Source organism: Hibiscus syriacus, unplaced genomic scaffold (genome assembly GCF_006381635.1).
Source record: "Hibiscus syriacus cultivar Baekdansim isolate YM2019G1 unplaced genomic scaffold, ASM638163v2 tig00112131_pilon, whole genome shotgun sequence".
NCBI lineage: Eukaryota > Viridiplantae > Streptophyta > Magnoliopsida > Malvales > Malvaceae > Hibiscus > Hibiscus syriacus.
Window position 1 is genome coordinate 140,088 of NW_024063261.1, and position 12,978 is coordinate 153,065.

General features: G+C 32.0%; 1 protein-coding gene and 1 pseudogene across 1 annotated transcript; one reads left to right on the forward strand and one right to left on the reverse strand.

The window, feature by feature from the left end:
• Positions 1 to 879: 879 nt before the first annotated feature.
• Positions 880 to 5,718, reverse strand: LOC120174935 (annotated as a pseudogene).
• Positions 5,719 to 7,856: 2,138 nt separating this feature from the next.
• LOC120174947 (dnaJ homolog subfamily B member 6-A-like) lies at positions 7,857 to 8,896 on the forward strand. The gene is made up of 2 exons (XM_039181675.1): positions 7,857 to 8,436; positions 8,583 to 8,896. The coding sequence occupies exons 1-2, from the start codon at positions 7,857 to 7,859 to the stop codon at positions 8,894 to 8,896; spliced, it is 894 nt and encodes a 297-aa protein (XP_039037606.1).
• Positions 8,897 to 12,978: the final 4,082 nt, after the last annotated feature.

The following is a 12,978-nucleotide window of genomic DNA, read 5'->3' on the forward strand; positions in this document are numbered from 1 at the left end:
AAATTCTACTCTCTGGTGAATAATTGCAGAAATATCAGAAACCATGTTTTGCTCCTATTTCCAAGTTATTAGATGTGAAGTTGAAATATATTCCACCCAATGCCGTTGCAGCTAGAAATATATAGTTGATGTTATAGCGAAAAAACCGCTAGTTATTCAAGGCGCAGGAGCTGGGAATGATACTACTGCAGCTGGTGTGCTTGCTGATATCCTTGACATTCAGGACCTATTTACCTGAAAGAAATAGGGTTCATCAACTTCACGACTCGAGTTGCCAAGCATTTCACCTACAAGAATGAAGCTAAAAGGCGTAAAATTTCCGAATGTCGAATAATTTTATTCGGGAGCAATACTGAATGTTTGTTGGGATGTTCCATGGTAAACGATGTGCAAACCTACAGTTTGGTTGAAGAACCTGCAGACATAATAAACTTAGATTCACCTTGATTTACTTGAAAACCTGAAGCATTAAAATAAAAACAATCTTTCACAATTAAGTTAATTTGCTCAGAATCTCTAGTTGTTTACTATCATATGTTTTAGAGCAAATTAGTGGAAACTTTTTTTTTTTTGAGTGTATAATTGTTTACCTTTCTAATACTTCTATAAAAGGGATGGTTCTTATATACTTGAAATATTGAGGTTTTCATGTCTTGTAATTGTAAATATTGTGATATAAATTTTTAAATATCTTCAAAAATAAAAAGATTTGAAAACAAATTATCATATTTATGTATATGACATATTCAATAGCGGTATTTATGTTAGGGACGGATCTCATGAAAGCTAACATCAATGGTGGTCAAGGAAAAGCCGCTTCAAAGCTATGGCGGATGCAAACGGATCTCTTCATCAGCCACCACCAGGTAATTACACCAAACATTACTTGAAATGGCTCATGCTGAAGATAGAACTATGCTTTATCATTAAGCATAATCTGGATTTAGAGCTAAGGCCTCCTGGTTAATCATGTCCTTCATCTGCTCTTCTCCCAATGGTTGCTGCTCGAATTCGAAAGAGAACGGCTCAGGGCATAACGATTGCATAATTCATCTCAACTAAAAGACCACAACACTGGATGGCTTCATTTTCATATTGATTATCAAACAGAGCTCATTTTCTTCTCTCTCTCTCTCTATATATAATCTCACTTAAAAGTTAAATCCATGAATCCAAAATGTAGCACTTACCAGTAATTCTTCTGGTCGGATCAAAAGTCAACATTCTGTCAATTAGATCAATGGCCAATGGATGAACACGTGGGAAAAGTTTTGCTAGTGATTGACGCGGATGTGCAGGGAGCTGCCTGATATATCTCCTTGCATCCTCATTCCGGAGAAACCCTAGTTCAGATTCAGTTGGTGTGCCAAGCAGCTATAAAGCAGAAATAAATAAATAAATAAATAAAATTACAACACTATTATTAAATCCTCAAATTTAAATCTCATACCACATTAAATTTCCAAAATTACAAGACTGTATAAGTTACTGAGGTATCTTCAGCTACAATTATTTGATGAAACCTTCAATTACCTCAGTCAATAAGCGCATTTGATGTACATGATCATTGCCAGGAAACAGAGGCTTCCTATTAATTAGCTCCATGAAAATGCAACTAACAGACCACACATCTATGGCGGCTGTGTAGTCTGATCACTGATGAGTTTAGCAATATCTCTTATGCCCTATACCATCTCGTGACAACGTATTCAGTCATGAACTCATTCTCAGCAGTAGGTCGAGCAAGACCAAAGTCACAAATCTTAAGATCATAATTAGCATTCAACAAGAGGTTGTTGGGTTTCAAATCTCTATGAATGACATTGGCAGAATGAATGTACTTCAGTCCTCGAAGAATCTGATATAAAAAATACTGCATGCGACACAATAAAATCAACATAAACATACATCTATACAGATTCTTCAAGTTCTCTTCGGTTCTCCCGTATTCATCGGAAAATTTGAGAGAAAAGTGATAAAAAAGCTGTGTACCTGGCAATGCTCCTCAGTTAGAGCGAATGATTTGGTGAAGATCGGTATCCACGAGCTCAGTGGCAATGCAAACCAGGATTTTAAATCGCGGTCGTGTTTTCTGTTATTTCGGATTTACCGTGATTGCGGCCGTCGCGGGTAACTCGGACGGCGACGAAACCGCTATATCGCGGCCGAAATCACGGTCGTTGATCGTTTTTTAAAACCCTGATATAAACATTAGTAAATTCTCTCCGTAATGGTGGAGGTATCACATCTCTGATTCCAATAACCTGTTTATTAAGCATACAGTCTTTACTTATGAATCAATTTAACTTTAAACGAAATAGAAATTAAATTGATATTATGAAAAGGAGTTCATTGACTTTTGGTCAACATTTTTAGATCTTTGAATTAAGGTTTCCATTTCATTGACCAGTTTGCTCTTTTGATTCTTTGTTATCATCTCTTAACAATCATGAAATAGTAACTTCAAAATGTCGGGAAAAAAAAGAAAGAAAGGAGCTTACGTTTTCGTGATCCAAATGTCGAAGGAGCTTAATCTCACGAAGCGTACGCTTAGCGTCCATGTGATTATCAAAAGCGTTGGCCATTTTCTTCACCGCAATCATCTCATTCGTCTCCGAGTTCAACACCGAGCTTCAAAATCAAAAAAAGAGAAAAAGAGAAAAAAAAAAAAAAGAAAAATCAAACATCAAGCCATAAAACAAAATTAACCGTCCTTAGTATGATTTGGGAGTTTTTCTTTGAAAATATTTTGGAGTCGCCATCGACTTTTTGGATTAGGTAGGTCGAATACCTAATTTTTTTTAAAAGAGTTTTTAATAAAACATCATTTTAAAAGATAAAACATTCTACGTTTAACCAGATATTCATTCTTTTTGTAATAAAAAGGGGTTCGGAGATCGATTACGTGTGGGGAAGGATAAACACCTCACAATGCCCAAGATTGGTACCCATCGATTGTAAATTATCTCTAATAGTGGAAATCTAAGAATTCGAATATAAATTTAAGTTACAATCTTATTATTCCAGATTCAACCATACAATTTTTATTTAACGAGAAATTCTAAGGAGAATATAAAATATTATAATATTTCCAATCGAAAAAAAATCCCTAAAATACTTTAGGACGAATATTTCTCTTTCCAACTGAAATGAAAAGAATATAATAATTTCTCCTAAGAACTTGATATTAAGAAAATTTGATTTGACCAAATGAAAAAAAAGAAGCCAATTAATCCAAATTATATTAATCATGCTAGATGATGAAAGTTTAAACTAGAATGGTAAAAATATAAACACAATAAAAGCAAAAGACCAAAAATAAGTGATTAAATAAAATAAATCATACCATAACACAAGGACCAAAATGCAAGATAGCAAAATAAAGCATTCAATTTGATAAAAATATGAAACATGCATATACTCTCATGCATACATATTAAGGACATAAGTGATAATTTACAAACATGATGAATTAGAATACAAATAAAATCCAATCATAAATATTAAATAAGGACTAAATATCAAGAGCAACAAATTTTAGAGGTATAATAATAGACATATAACAGGTCATGGCTAATATACAAATATCACATAACATGAGTATTAAAACATAATAAAATTAAATTACAAACCATATTGTGTAATAATTACAGGACTAAAACTTAATATAATCAAAACATATGGGATTAAACTTGATATGAAATCAAAGTCAACACAAAGTCAAACTTAGTGACCAAAACAAAAAAAACAAAAAGTAAAATGTCAAAATTAAAACAAATAAAATAGAGAATATAACATGTTAGTGACTAAAATGAAACAAATGTAAAAATAGGATCTCAGAATTAAATGATAAAATAAATGAGGAAATGGTGGCTAAATTAAAATAAATGCAAACAAAGTGTTATAAATAAAATAAAATAAAATAAAACACAGAAATGACCAAAATAAAACAAAACATAATATGGAGCTTAAATCAAAACAAACAATAAAAACTAAATCTAGTGACCTAAACATAAAACACACTAAACATAAAGGGACTAAACTGAAAATAACCCTAAGAATATATAACATGCAAAGAAATAGGAAAATCACAAAAAGTCCCTACAGGTGACTCATATGCAAAAGCACACCAAACTTAAGAGACCTAAGTGCAATTTTCCCCTTAAGTTATCCATAAATATTAAACTTTTCATTTTTTTCTTTTTTTTTTCATTTTAATTAGTTTTAAAAAATTTAGAGAGAGAGGGTCTATCCTCTCTCTAGAAACCGACCGTTCGTCGGTGGCTTACCCAGCTAGTCGTCGTGTTGTCCGTCGCTTTCCACCACCGCGTCGCCACCACTGTCGGTGGCCTATGGCCACCAAATTACACCGGGAGGTTCGTCTCGGCCTCTCCGTCTCCGATCTGGGGTCGACTTCACGAGAATCGACCCCAAACTCCATGAATCAACCCCAAACCGTTTGACCTCCCTCTCTCTGATCTGTCGTCGTCTGTCGTTGGATCGTCTCTGTTTTCAAGTATGTGGTTCGTGGTGACCTTGCGCGGCTGTTCACCATCCGGATCTTCGAGAAGAGTCTCCTAACGTGGGCGAAGCTCTGGCCAAACACAAGGGTGAGTTTTTTTTTTCTCTTTTGTTTTAGCATAGGCTTTATTCGGTTTTGTAGGATAAAAAATTAAAAAATAAATAAAATAATAATAATAACAACAAAAGTCGGCTCATTATCGAAATAGAAAAACAAAACAATTGCTTGAACTCTTTTGTATTACTACTTCTATTGAAAATACAAAGGGAATTTTACATTGTTTTGTGAAACCGAAAGCCCCCCTTTCCCTTACATTTTTTTCAAACCGAGAACCCCATGTTCTTTTTTTTTATTCGATTCTGCTCCCCCTTCCTCGAATGACCTCCTCCCCTCTTTTTAATTGATTGTTGATTTTTGTCGATATCCTTGGTGGCAGGGTATGACATTGGCAGTGAGTTGGTGTTGGCAATTGGTGTAGTAAAGATGGTCATGGCAGAGAAGTATAGGCACGTGTACTGTGGAGCAGGGCATGGGTCTGCTCGGTTGGTGGTTCTTCACGTGGGGTGCTGGAGATGGCAGGGCATGGTGATGACTTGAACCGGTTGGGTCAAGTTGTCGGGTCGGATTTGGGCTCCAGGCTCCAATTGGGTCAGGTTGGTGCTGATATAATCTGGGTTGGATCACTTGTAATGGACTTCGGGAATAGTGTTGTTGTTGGACTCTAGATGTAATTGGGTAGGTTGGGCTTGGATGTAACTAGGTCGGTTGGGTCTGTAATTGTAAAACCTGCAAGAAAATAAAATAATACTTAAATAATAATAATAATAATTATTATTATAATAATATATTAAAAAAATGGGATGATAAACGAGTGTCTACGTAACATAGAGAAAAGGAAAACTAATATTCAGTAAAATCGCTTACCAAACGATGCCGTAGGCGCCACGACCGATCGGCATGATCGGAGGCCGATACTTAGATGTCACCTCAAACAAATTTCCAAAAATATTATACTCAATAAATTGACCTCCGTGTGTATGAATCGCCGGAAAATCTCCAAATTGACCGCCGGCGTCAGCCATTTCGCTACTTTTTACTGCTTTCTTTTGACTTTTTTTTCTGCTTTCTCTTCGAGGAAATACAAAGAAATCCAAAGCTATACAGGGAAAAGTAATAACTAATAATAATATTTCTGTTAATTCAGTAAGACTTGGCTACGAGGAAAGAAGAAGGAAAACGCGCGAGGAAATGAGAGACGCGTTAAATGGGTGGCTGCGATTATATCCGCCTCTAATCTACAGTTGAGATTTGATAAGGTTTTGTCAACGGTCTGATTTGCCTCTTTACTGACTTAATGGATTCAAATCAAAATAATTTTGGCTTTTCTATTACTTTAACAAATCTTATTTTATTATTAATAATAAGATCATTTCCACTTTTGCTTTAAAATAAAATAAGTTAGGTCCTTTTTAGGTGGATAATATATAATTATAGAAATTATTTTATTTGCATGAAATGTGTATTCGTCGTAAAATTAATTGGCACAACCTTATAAATTGAATAATTTCCCTATTTTCCAGTAGTTTGAAAAAGTCAATGCTTCTTTAAATTAGTGAAATAAATACAAGAAACCGTTCAGGAGAAGATATGAGTAAATAATATAAATACTATTGGGAATATCAGGTTATAAGCTTAAGGTTTTAAACCCTAATTCTCTCTCTCTCTCTCTCTCTCTTATTTAATCTTTTAATAATATAAATATATATGAATAAAATTTTTTATTAATCTATTTTAATTTTATATTTATTTTACTTCATTTACTTTAATAATAATATATATTTGTTTTATTATTTTTTTAACTCTCAAATTAATATTTTGTCTAATAATTATTTTTATTCTTTTTCATTAATCTTTTAGTTTTATGATATAGATTATTAAATTAATTGATTATATATGTATATTCTTATAATGTTTTATAAGTTTTTATAACTAATATATTATTATAAAATAATATAATTAATTTTAATCATAATTTAATTTAAATATTTTTCATTATTAAGTAACATCTACTTAATTTGGTATATTAGTTCGGTGTTAAACTTTATTTTAGAGCACTTGTTTTAAATTCTTTCATCAACTGAATATGTCTCATTTTTTATTGATTAAGAGAGGGATGACACATATAATCGTCTTACTGAAAAATATTAATTTATTAATAATAACTTAGGGTAAACTACTCCAATGGTCACTAATGTTTGGGTAAATTTTTGTTTTCACCACTGATGTTTTAAAAGTTACAAATCAGTCACTAACATTATCGTTTGTTACAAATTGGTCACTCGTTGTTAACAGGCGTGACAGAAAACACACGTGACTTGTTAACAGCAGTTAACATGCTTATCTGGATGGTATAATTATATAAATAGTCCATGTTATTTATATATTCTTTCAATTTGATCCTAGTTTTAATAAATTAAAATACATTTATTTTTAATTCTTATAAATAATGATACATTTTTCAAAAAAGGAATTCAAAAAATTAAAATTAGTTATAAAAACAAAAAAAATAATGTTTTAGTTGTGTGCATTATTCTTTCAATTTGGTACTTTAGTTCATTTAGTTTTTAGTGAACGACCGTCCCGTGCATTATTCTTCGGTTATGCAGTGTGTTGCTTCTGAATTTATTTTAGTTATTTCAAAAGTTTGGTACTCGAGCTCATTAACAGGTCTTCCTGCTCTCTTTTCCTTGGATAAAAGGCATTTTGCGCAATGTGTTTGATTCCAACTCTGGTGTATGCTTCTTTTGGAAGTTCGAATTACCTTCCTATGTGTTTCTACCATTTTAGCGAATAGATTCCTTGACAAAGAGTTATCATAATTTGGACAATATCATTAGCGCTTTCTGTTTGTATTTGTTACTTTCAATGACACCACTTTTTGATCACCTTTTATATGCAATATTGTTTTCAAATCTATAAAGTTAAAAGCAAATGACCTTTCTGTACATTTTTGCCAGTTACGGGTCTTTCGAACGTATGGAGTTTGATTAATCTCAAGTTAGTGCTTTTGGTTTTTGTTTGTACTTATCAGTAAAGTTGCAATCCGATAAAATTCTATTTTTTTATTTTCCTTTTCTGCTGAAGGAGTTTCTTATATTGGGTTAAACAACACTTGGTGTCTTTCGCAATTAATTGCTGCCTTCTGATGCATGTAAAACCTTAGATTTAGTTTTTTTAATGCTAGAATCTGTTCTGATAGTGTATTCGATGGAGATATTGAAGAAAGAAACAGCAGGCAGTCAGCGGCAAGTAGAAAGGCACCGACATGACTAAAATGGATTATAACAAAGATGAGACCATCAGAGCTAAAGAGCTTGCGGAGAAAAAACTTGCGGAGATGGGTGTTGTTGGTGCCAAAAGATTTGCTTTGAAGGCTCAAAACTTGTATCCCGAGCTTGATGGTCTTCCCCAACTACTTGCAACTCTTGATGTGTACATATCTGCATATAAAAAGATCAATGGAGAAGTTAATTGGTACAGGGTGCTTGCTGTTCAACCATTTGCTGATGAGGATACAATTCGAAAACATTACAGGAAGATGGCTCTTGTTCTTCATCCCGACAAAAATAAATCTGTAGGTGCGGATGGGGCTTTTAAAATTTTATCGCAAGCTTGGAATTTTTTGTCTGATAAAGCGAAGATAATCGCTTATAACCAGAAACGGAACTTGAGGGGCAGTTATACTAATGTTTCGCATGGGAAATCATCGTCATCTGCAACGACCAGTCCTAATGGTTTCCATAAGTTCCCTGATGAGAACATTTCAAACACCAGCGGTTGGAACGGTGCTACTTATTCCACGCCTGCTCCTAGCACAATGAGAAATGACACCTTTTGGACAACTTGCAATTCTTGTAAGATGCATTTCGAGTACTCTAGGGTTTACATCAACGTAAATCTTCCTTGTATCAACTGCCACACACACTTTTTTGTTGTTGAGACACCAGCCCCTGCTATAAATACCAGTAGTAAGTATACTCCATTTTCCGACTTCATGCAGCAACAAAATTCCGCCAGTCTCATAATGCTGGACACGCGAGATTTTCTGGTATATCTACAAAAATTACTCAAAAAGGCGGATTTCCTAGATCGGGAAGTAACATAAATGTGTCTTCATCAGCTTTTTTCACCAATGAAGCTACTGGTGTTACTCATTCTGCCGGTGAAACATTAAAGAGTGCACACAACAAATCACAGACTGATATTACAAGAGGCAAAAACTTGCAGATGAAATGTCATCCTTCTCAGAAAACTGATGCAGGTTTAGTTACCGAGTCCTCGGCTTCTATTTCTAGTTTTGCGGCAAAGATTTAATGACAAATTAAATTATAAGACGTTAATTTTTTTGTTTTTATAACTAATTTTAAATTTTTATTTCCTTTTTTAAAATATATCATTATTTATAATAATTACAAATAAATATATTTTAATTTATTAAAACTAGGATCAAATTAAAAGAATATATAAATAACATAGACTATTTGTGTAATTATACCATCCAAGTAAGTCTGTTAAATGCTGTTAACAGGCCACGTGTGTTTTCCGTCACGTCTGTTAACGATGAGTGACAATTTGTAACAAACGACAACGTTAGTGACCTATTTGTATCTTTTGAAACATCAGTGGTGAAAACGAAAACTTACCCAAACATTAGTGACCATTGGAGTAATTTACCCTAATAACTTATATAACATTTTGACTCAGTTGTCGTAAATGATAACGACTCAAATGAAAAAAAAAATTGATTATGAAAGTGCAAACATCTTAAAAAGTTAGTGAATATCAGTATAATCTACCCCAATACTGAATAATCTAAAATAATTATAGGGTATTATATATTTAAAATTTTATTAATCTATTAAAAATATGGGTAAAATATAGTAATGATCACTAAATTTTTCTAAAGCTTTCATTTAGGTCTCCCAACTTTTAAAACTTACAATACAATCCCCTAACATTTATTTCGTTTGCAATATGGTCCCCCAACATTTAGTCTGTTTGCAATATGGTCCCTGATCGTTTGACGCCGTTACACTGTCGTTAGTACTTTTGCAATATGTTCACTGAACTTTTCAAGCGCTTGCATTTAGGTCCCCAACTTTTAAAACTTGCAACACTATCCTAAATTTCATTCTAAACCTCAAATTCCTTTTCGATCTCGAATTTCCTTTTTCACTTCTCTCTTCTCATTTCCAGCGTAACTTTTCTGTCGGGATGCATGGGAAATTCTAATCTAACTTTGAATTATGTGGAGGTGTTGACTTGAATAAGGGTCCATTGAGAGAAGACCCAATCAATGGACTATTGGGACCATCAACGATTCAAGGTGTAATGTTTGATACAAGTCATCTCAGGTGAAGCATAGATGTTCGATGAAATGCTTGTGAGAAAGAAATGGGTTAGAAATGCAGAGTTGACAAATACTACTAAGATGAACTAAGTATCATTGTTGAAAGTCACCAACAAAGCTGAAATTATTTTGTATAAATGACATATAATAATTTCTTCGTTTAATCCTTGTGCTTAAAGATTTTCCAACAGATGATCAAATATAATGAAATCCCAAACAACGCATTCACCTCTCGTTTGATTTTTGTTCTTCAATTTTCTGCCATGTAAAATTATAAACCCAAGCAGTGCTCTGTCTTTCAGCTTTTTATTTACAAAGAAAAAATTGAGGAAGAATTACTGGAACGCAACACTGATTGTGTTTATTTCTTGGCCTCTCCCCTTACTTGCAAGAAGGTATTTATTTTCTCTTTTGGGCTATCCGGAAGTAAGCTTTTCTTCTTTCGCACTTTCTCATTTTCAGCTCGCATTGTGTGTTTTTTTTTTAAATTTTTATGTTTCTAGAATTGCATATCAATGATATGGATATTCAGTGTTAGTTTTGAACCAAAACTATCTAATTTTATTTTTTTCTTCTTAATCAAAACTTTTAGTACTCCTTATGAAAGATATTCAGTTTATCAGAATAGAAGTGAAATAGGGTCCTAGGCTAAATTTTTTTGATCTTCTTGTTTGGTTTTTCTTTAAATTAGGGAATTTGTTGTGAGTATCGACATAGAGAAATCCTCAGACTCAATTCGAGAGACTGCTGGTACTAGTTTACTGGGAATTGTATTGATCCGACCTGTGGTTTTCGGCGTCCTGTGAGCTCGTATTATTTTAATAAGTTCATGTTGATTATGGGACTGATATATCGTGAACGAATTAATTTTTTTTTTACATGTTTTGGAAATTTTACAGTTGAATTGTATTGAATTATAGCTTTAGAAGATAATTCTGTATGCACGTAACTCGAAAGGCATAATGACATGGTAGTATATTTGGAGTAACTACTTGACCCTGTCATGATACCTTTCGACTTGCGAAAGAGACTGAGAGGTGAATGCGCTGTTTGGGATTTCATTATATTTGATCATCTGTTGGAAAATCTTTAAGCACATGGATTAAATGAAGAAATTATTATATGTCATTTATACAAAATAATTTCAACTTTGTTTGTGACTTTTAACAATGATACTTAGTTCATCTCAGTAGTATTTGTCAACTCTCCATTTTTAACCCCATTTTTTTCTCACAAGCATTTCATCGAACATCTCACCTGAGATGACATGTATCTAACATTACACCTTGAATCGTTGATGGTCCCGATAGTCCCTTGGTCGGGTCTTCTCTCAATAGACCCTTATTCTAGTCAACACCTCCACATAATTCAAAGTTAGATTAGAATTTCTCATGCATCCCCGACTGAAAAGTTACGTTGGAAATGAGAAGAGAGAAGCAGAAAAGGAAATTTGAGATCGAAAAGAAATTTGGGGTTTAGAATGAAATTTAGGATTGTGTTGTAAGTTTTAAAAGTTGGGGGACCTAAATGCAAGCATTGAAAAGTTTAGTGACCATATTGCAAACGTACTAACAGAAGTGTAACGGCGTTAAACAGTCAGAGACTATATTGTAAACGGACTAAATATTGGGGGACCATATTACAATCAGACTAAATGTTGAAAGACTATATTACAAAATTTAAAAATTGAAGGACCTTTAAAAATTTCAATGACCATTATTATACTTTACCCTAAAAAAAAAAAAAAAGGCGGAGATGGGATGTGTGAGAGAAAAGTACAAACTGCAATTTTGTAAAGAGCATTGGAGTATTTATATATAATCATTTGTACTCATTGTCCACGTGTCAAGTCAAATCTGTTACAATATTAGTCCATTCAAATCTTCTATAGCTTTTAGGGTCTATTTAATTCATAAAATATAGTAAAATTTGAAGTTCAGAATACGATTATAGATTATAATGTTTTGAAGTACAAGTTTGTTTTATTAAATTGATTTTGTTATAAATTTTTTAAATAAACTTATTTTTAATATTTTTAATTTTATTTAATAAAAAATAAAAAATAACGTATTAAAATTATAAATATATAAATATAGATAAATAGATAAACCATTTATTTCTTCCATATTTTATCTCCTAAGTAGAGGCGGTAATCGGGTCATTCGAATTGGATTCACTCGAATCATTTCAAAATGGATCATTTCATGTCCAAATTATTTCAGTTTAGATTTGGTTCGGATTGAATCGGGTTTGGTTTGGGTCGAGTCAAAATCAGATTGGTTGGTTTTCGGGTCAGGTTAATATTGGATCGGATGATGTCGGATCGGGTAAATATTGGATCGGTTGATTTCAGTTTGGGTCAACCATTAGATTTTTGGGTCAATTTGGATCGGTTTTAATTTAGATCATCCTTTAGATTTTCAGGTCAACCGTTGTTCCTCTTTGTCGTTATAACTTTCGGTATTGCTCTTTATTACTTATAATTCAAGAATTCTATGTGAATATATAGTGTCACATCCCAAATTTAAAGTTATAAGTTTTAGGGTTTTTTTGTTTGGCTGTAATTGGTTTTCTGGAAATTGAATTCTGAAAAATGAATTATATTTTCTGGAAAATGTTTTCCAGGAAAATGAATTACATTTTATGGAAAATGTTTTCCAGGAATTTTCTGGAAAATGTTTGGAAGATGTTGTTTAAACCTTTTTTTTCACTAGTTGATGAGTTATTTAAAAATTATTTATTACAAATATTAAATATAATAAATAATATTATTTATCATAAAACTTAATATAATTATTTTTAAAATATTAAATCAATTTATTTATTATTAATTATTATTTTTATAATTTTATTAATAAAAATAAAAATATTGGTATATTTTATTGAAATAAAAATATTATAAATTATATTAATTATTTATTAAATTAATATTGTTATATATATTTTAAAAATATTAATTAGTATATTTTAAATATCTTTATTAAAATATTATTAGATTATTATATTAATATTAAATATATAAATAATATTATTCATTATTAATAAT

Coding starts and splice junctions, on each gene's coding strand:
- LOC120174947 (XM_039181675.1), top strand. CDS start 7,857: ATGGATTATAACAAAGATGAGACCATCAGAGCTAAAGAGCTTGCGGAG. Junction 8,437..8,582: donor TTGGACAACTTGCAATTCTT/GTAAGATGCATT, acceptor GACTTCATGCAG/CAACAAAATTCCGCCAGTCT.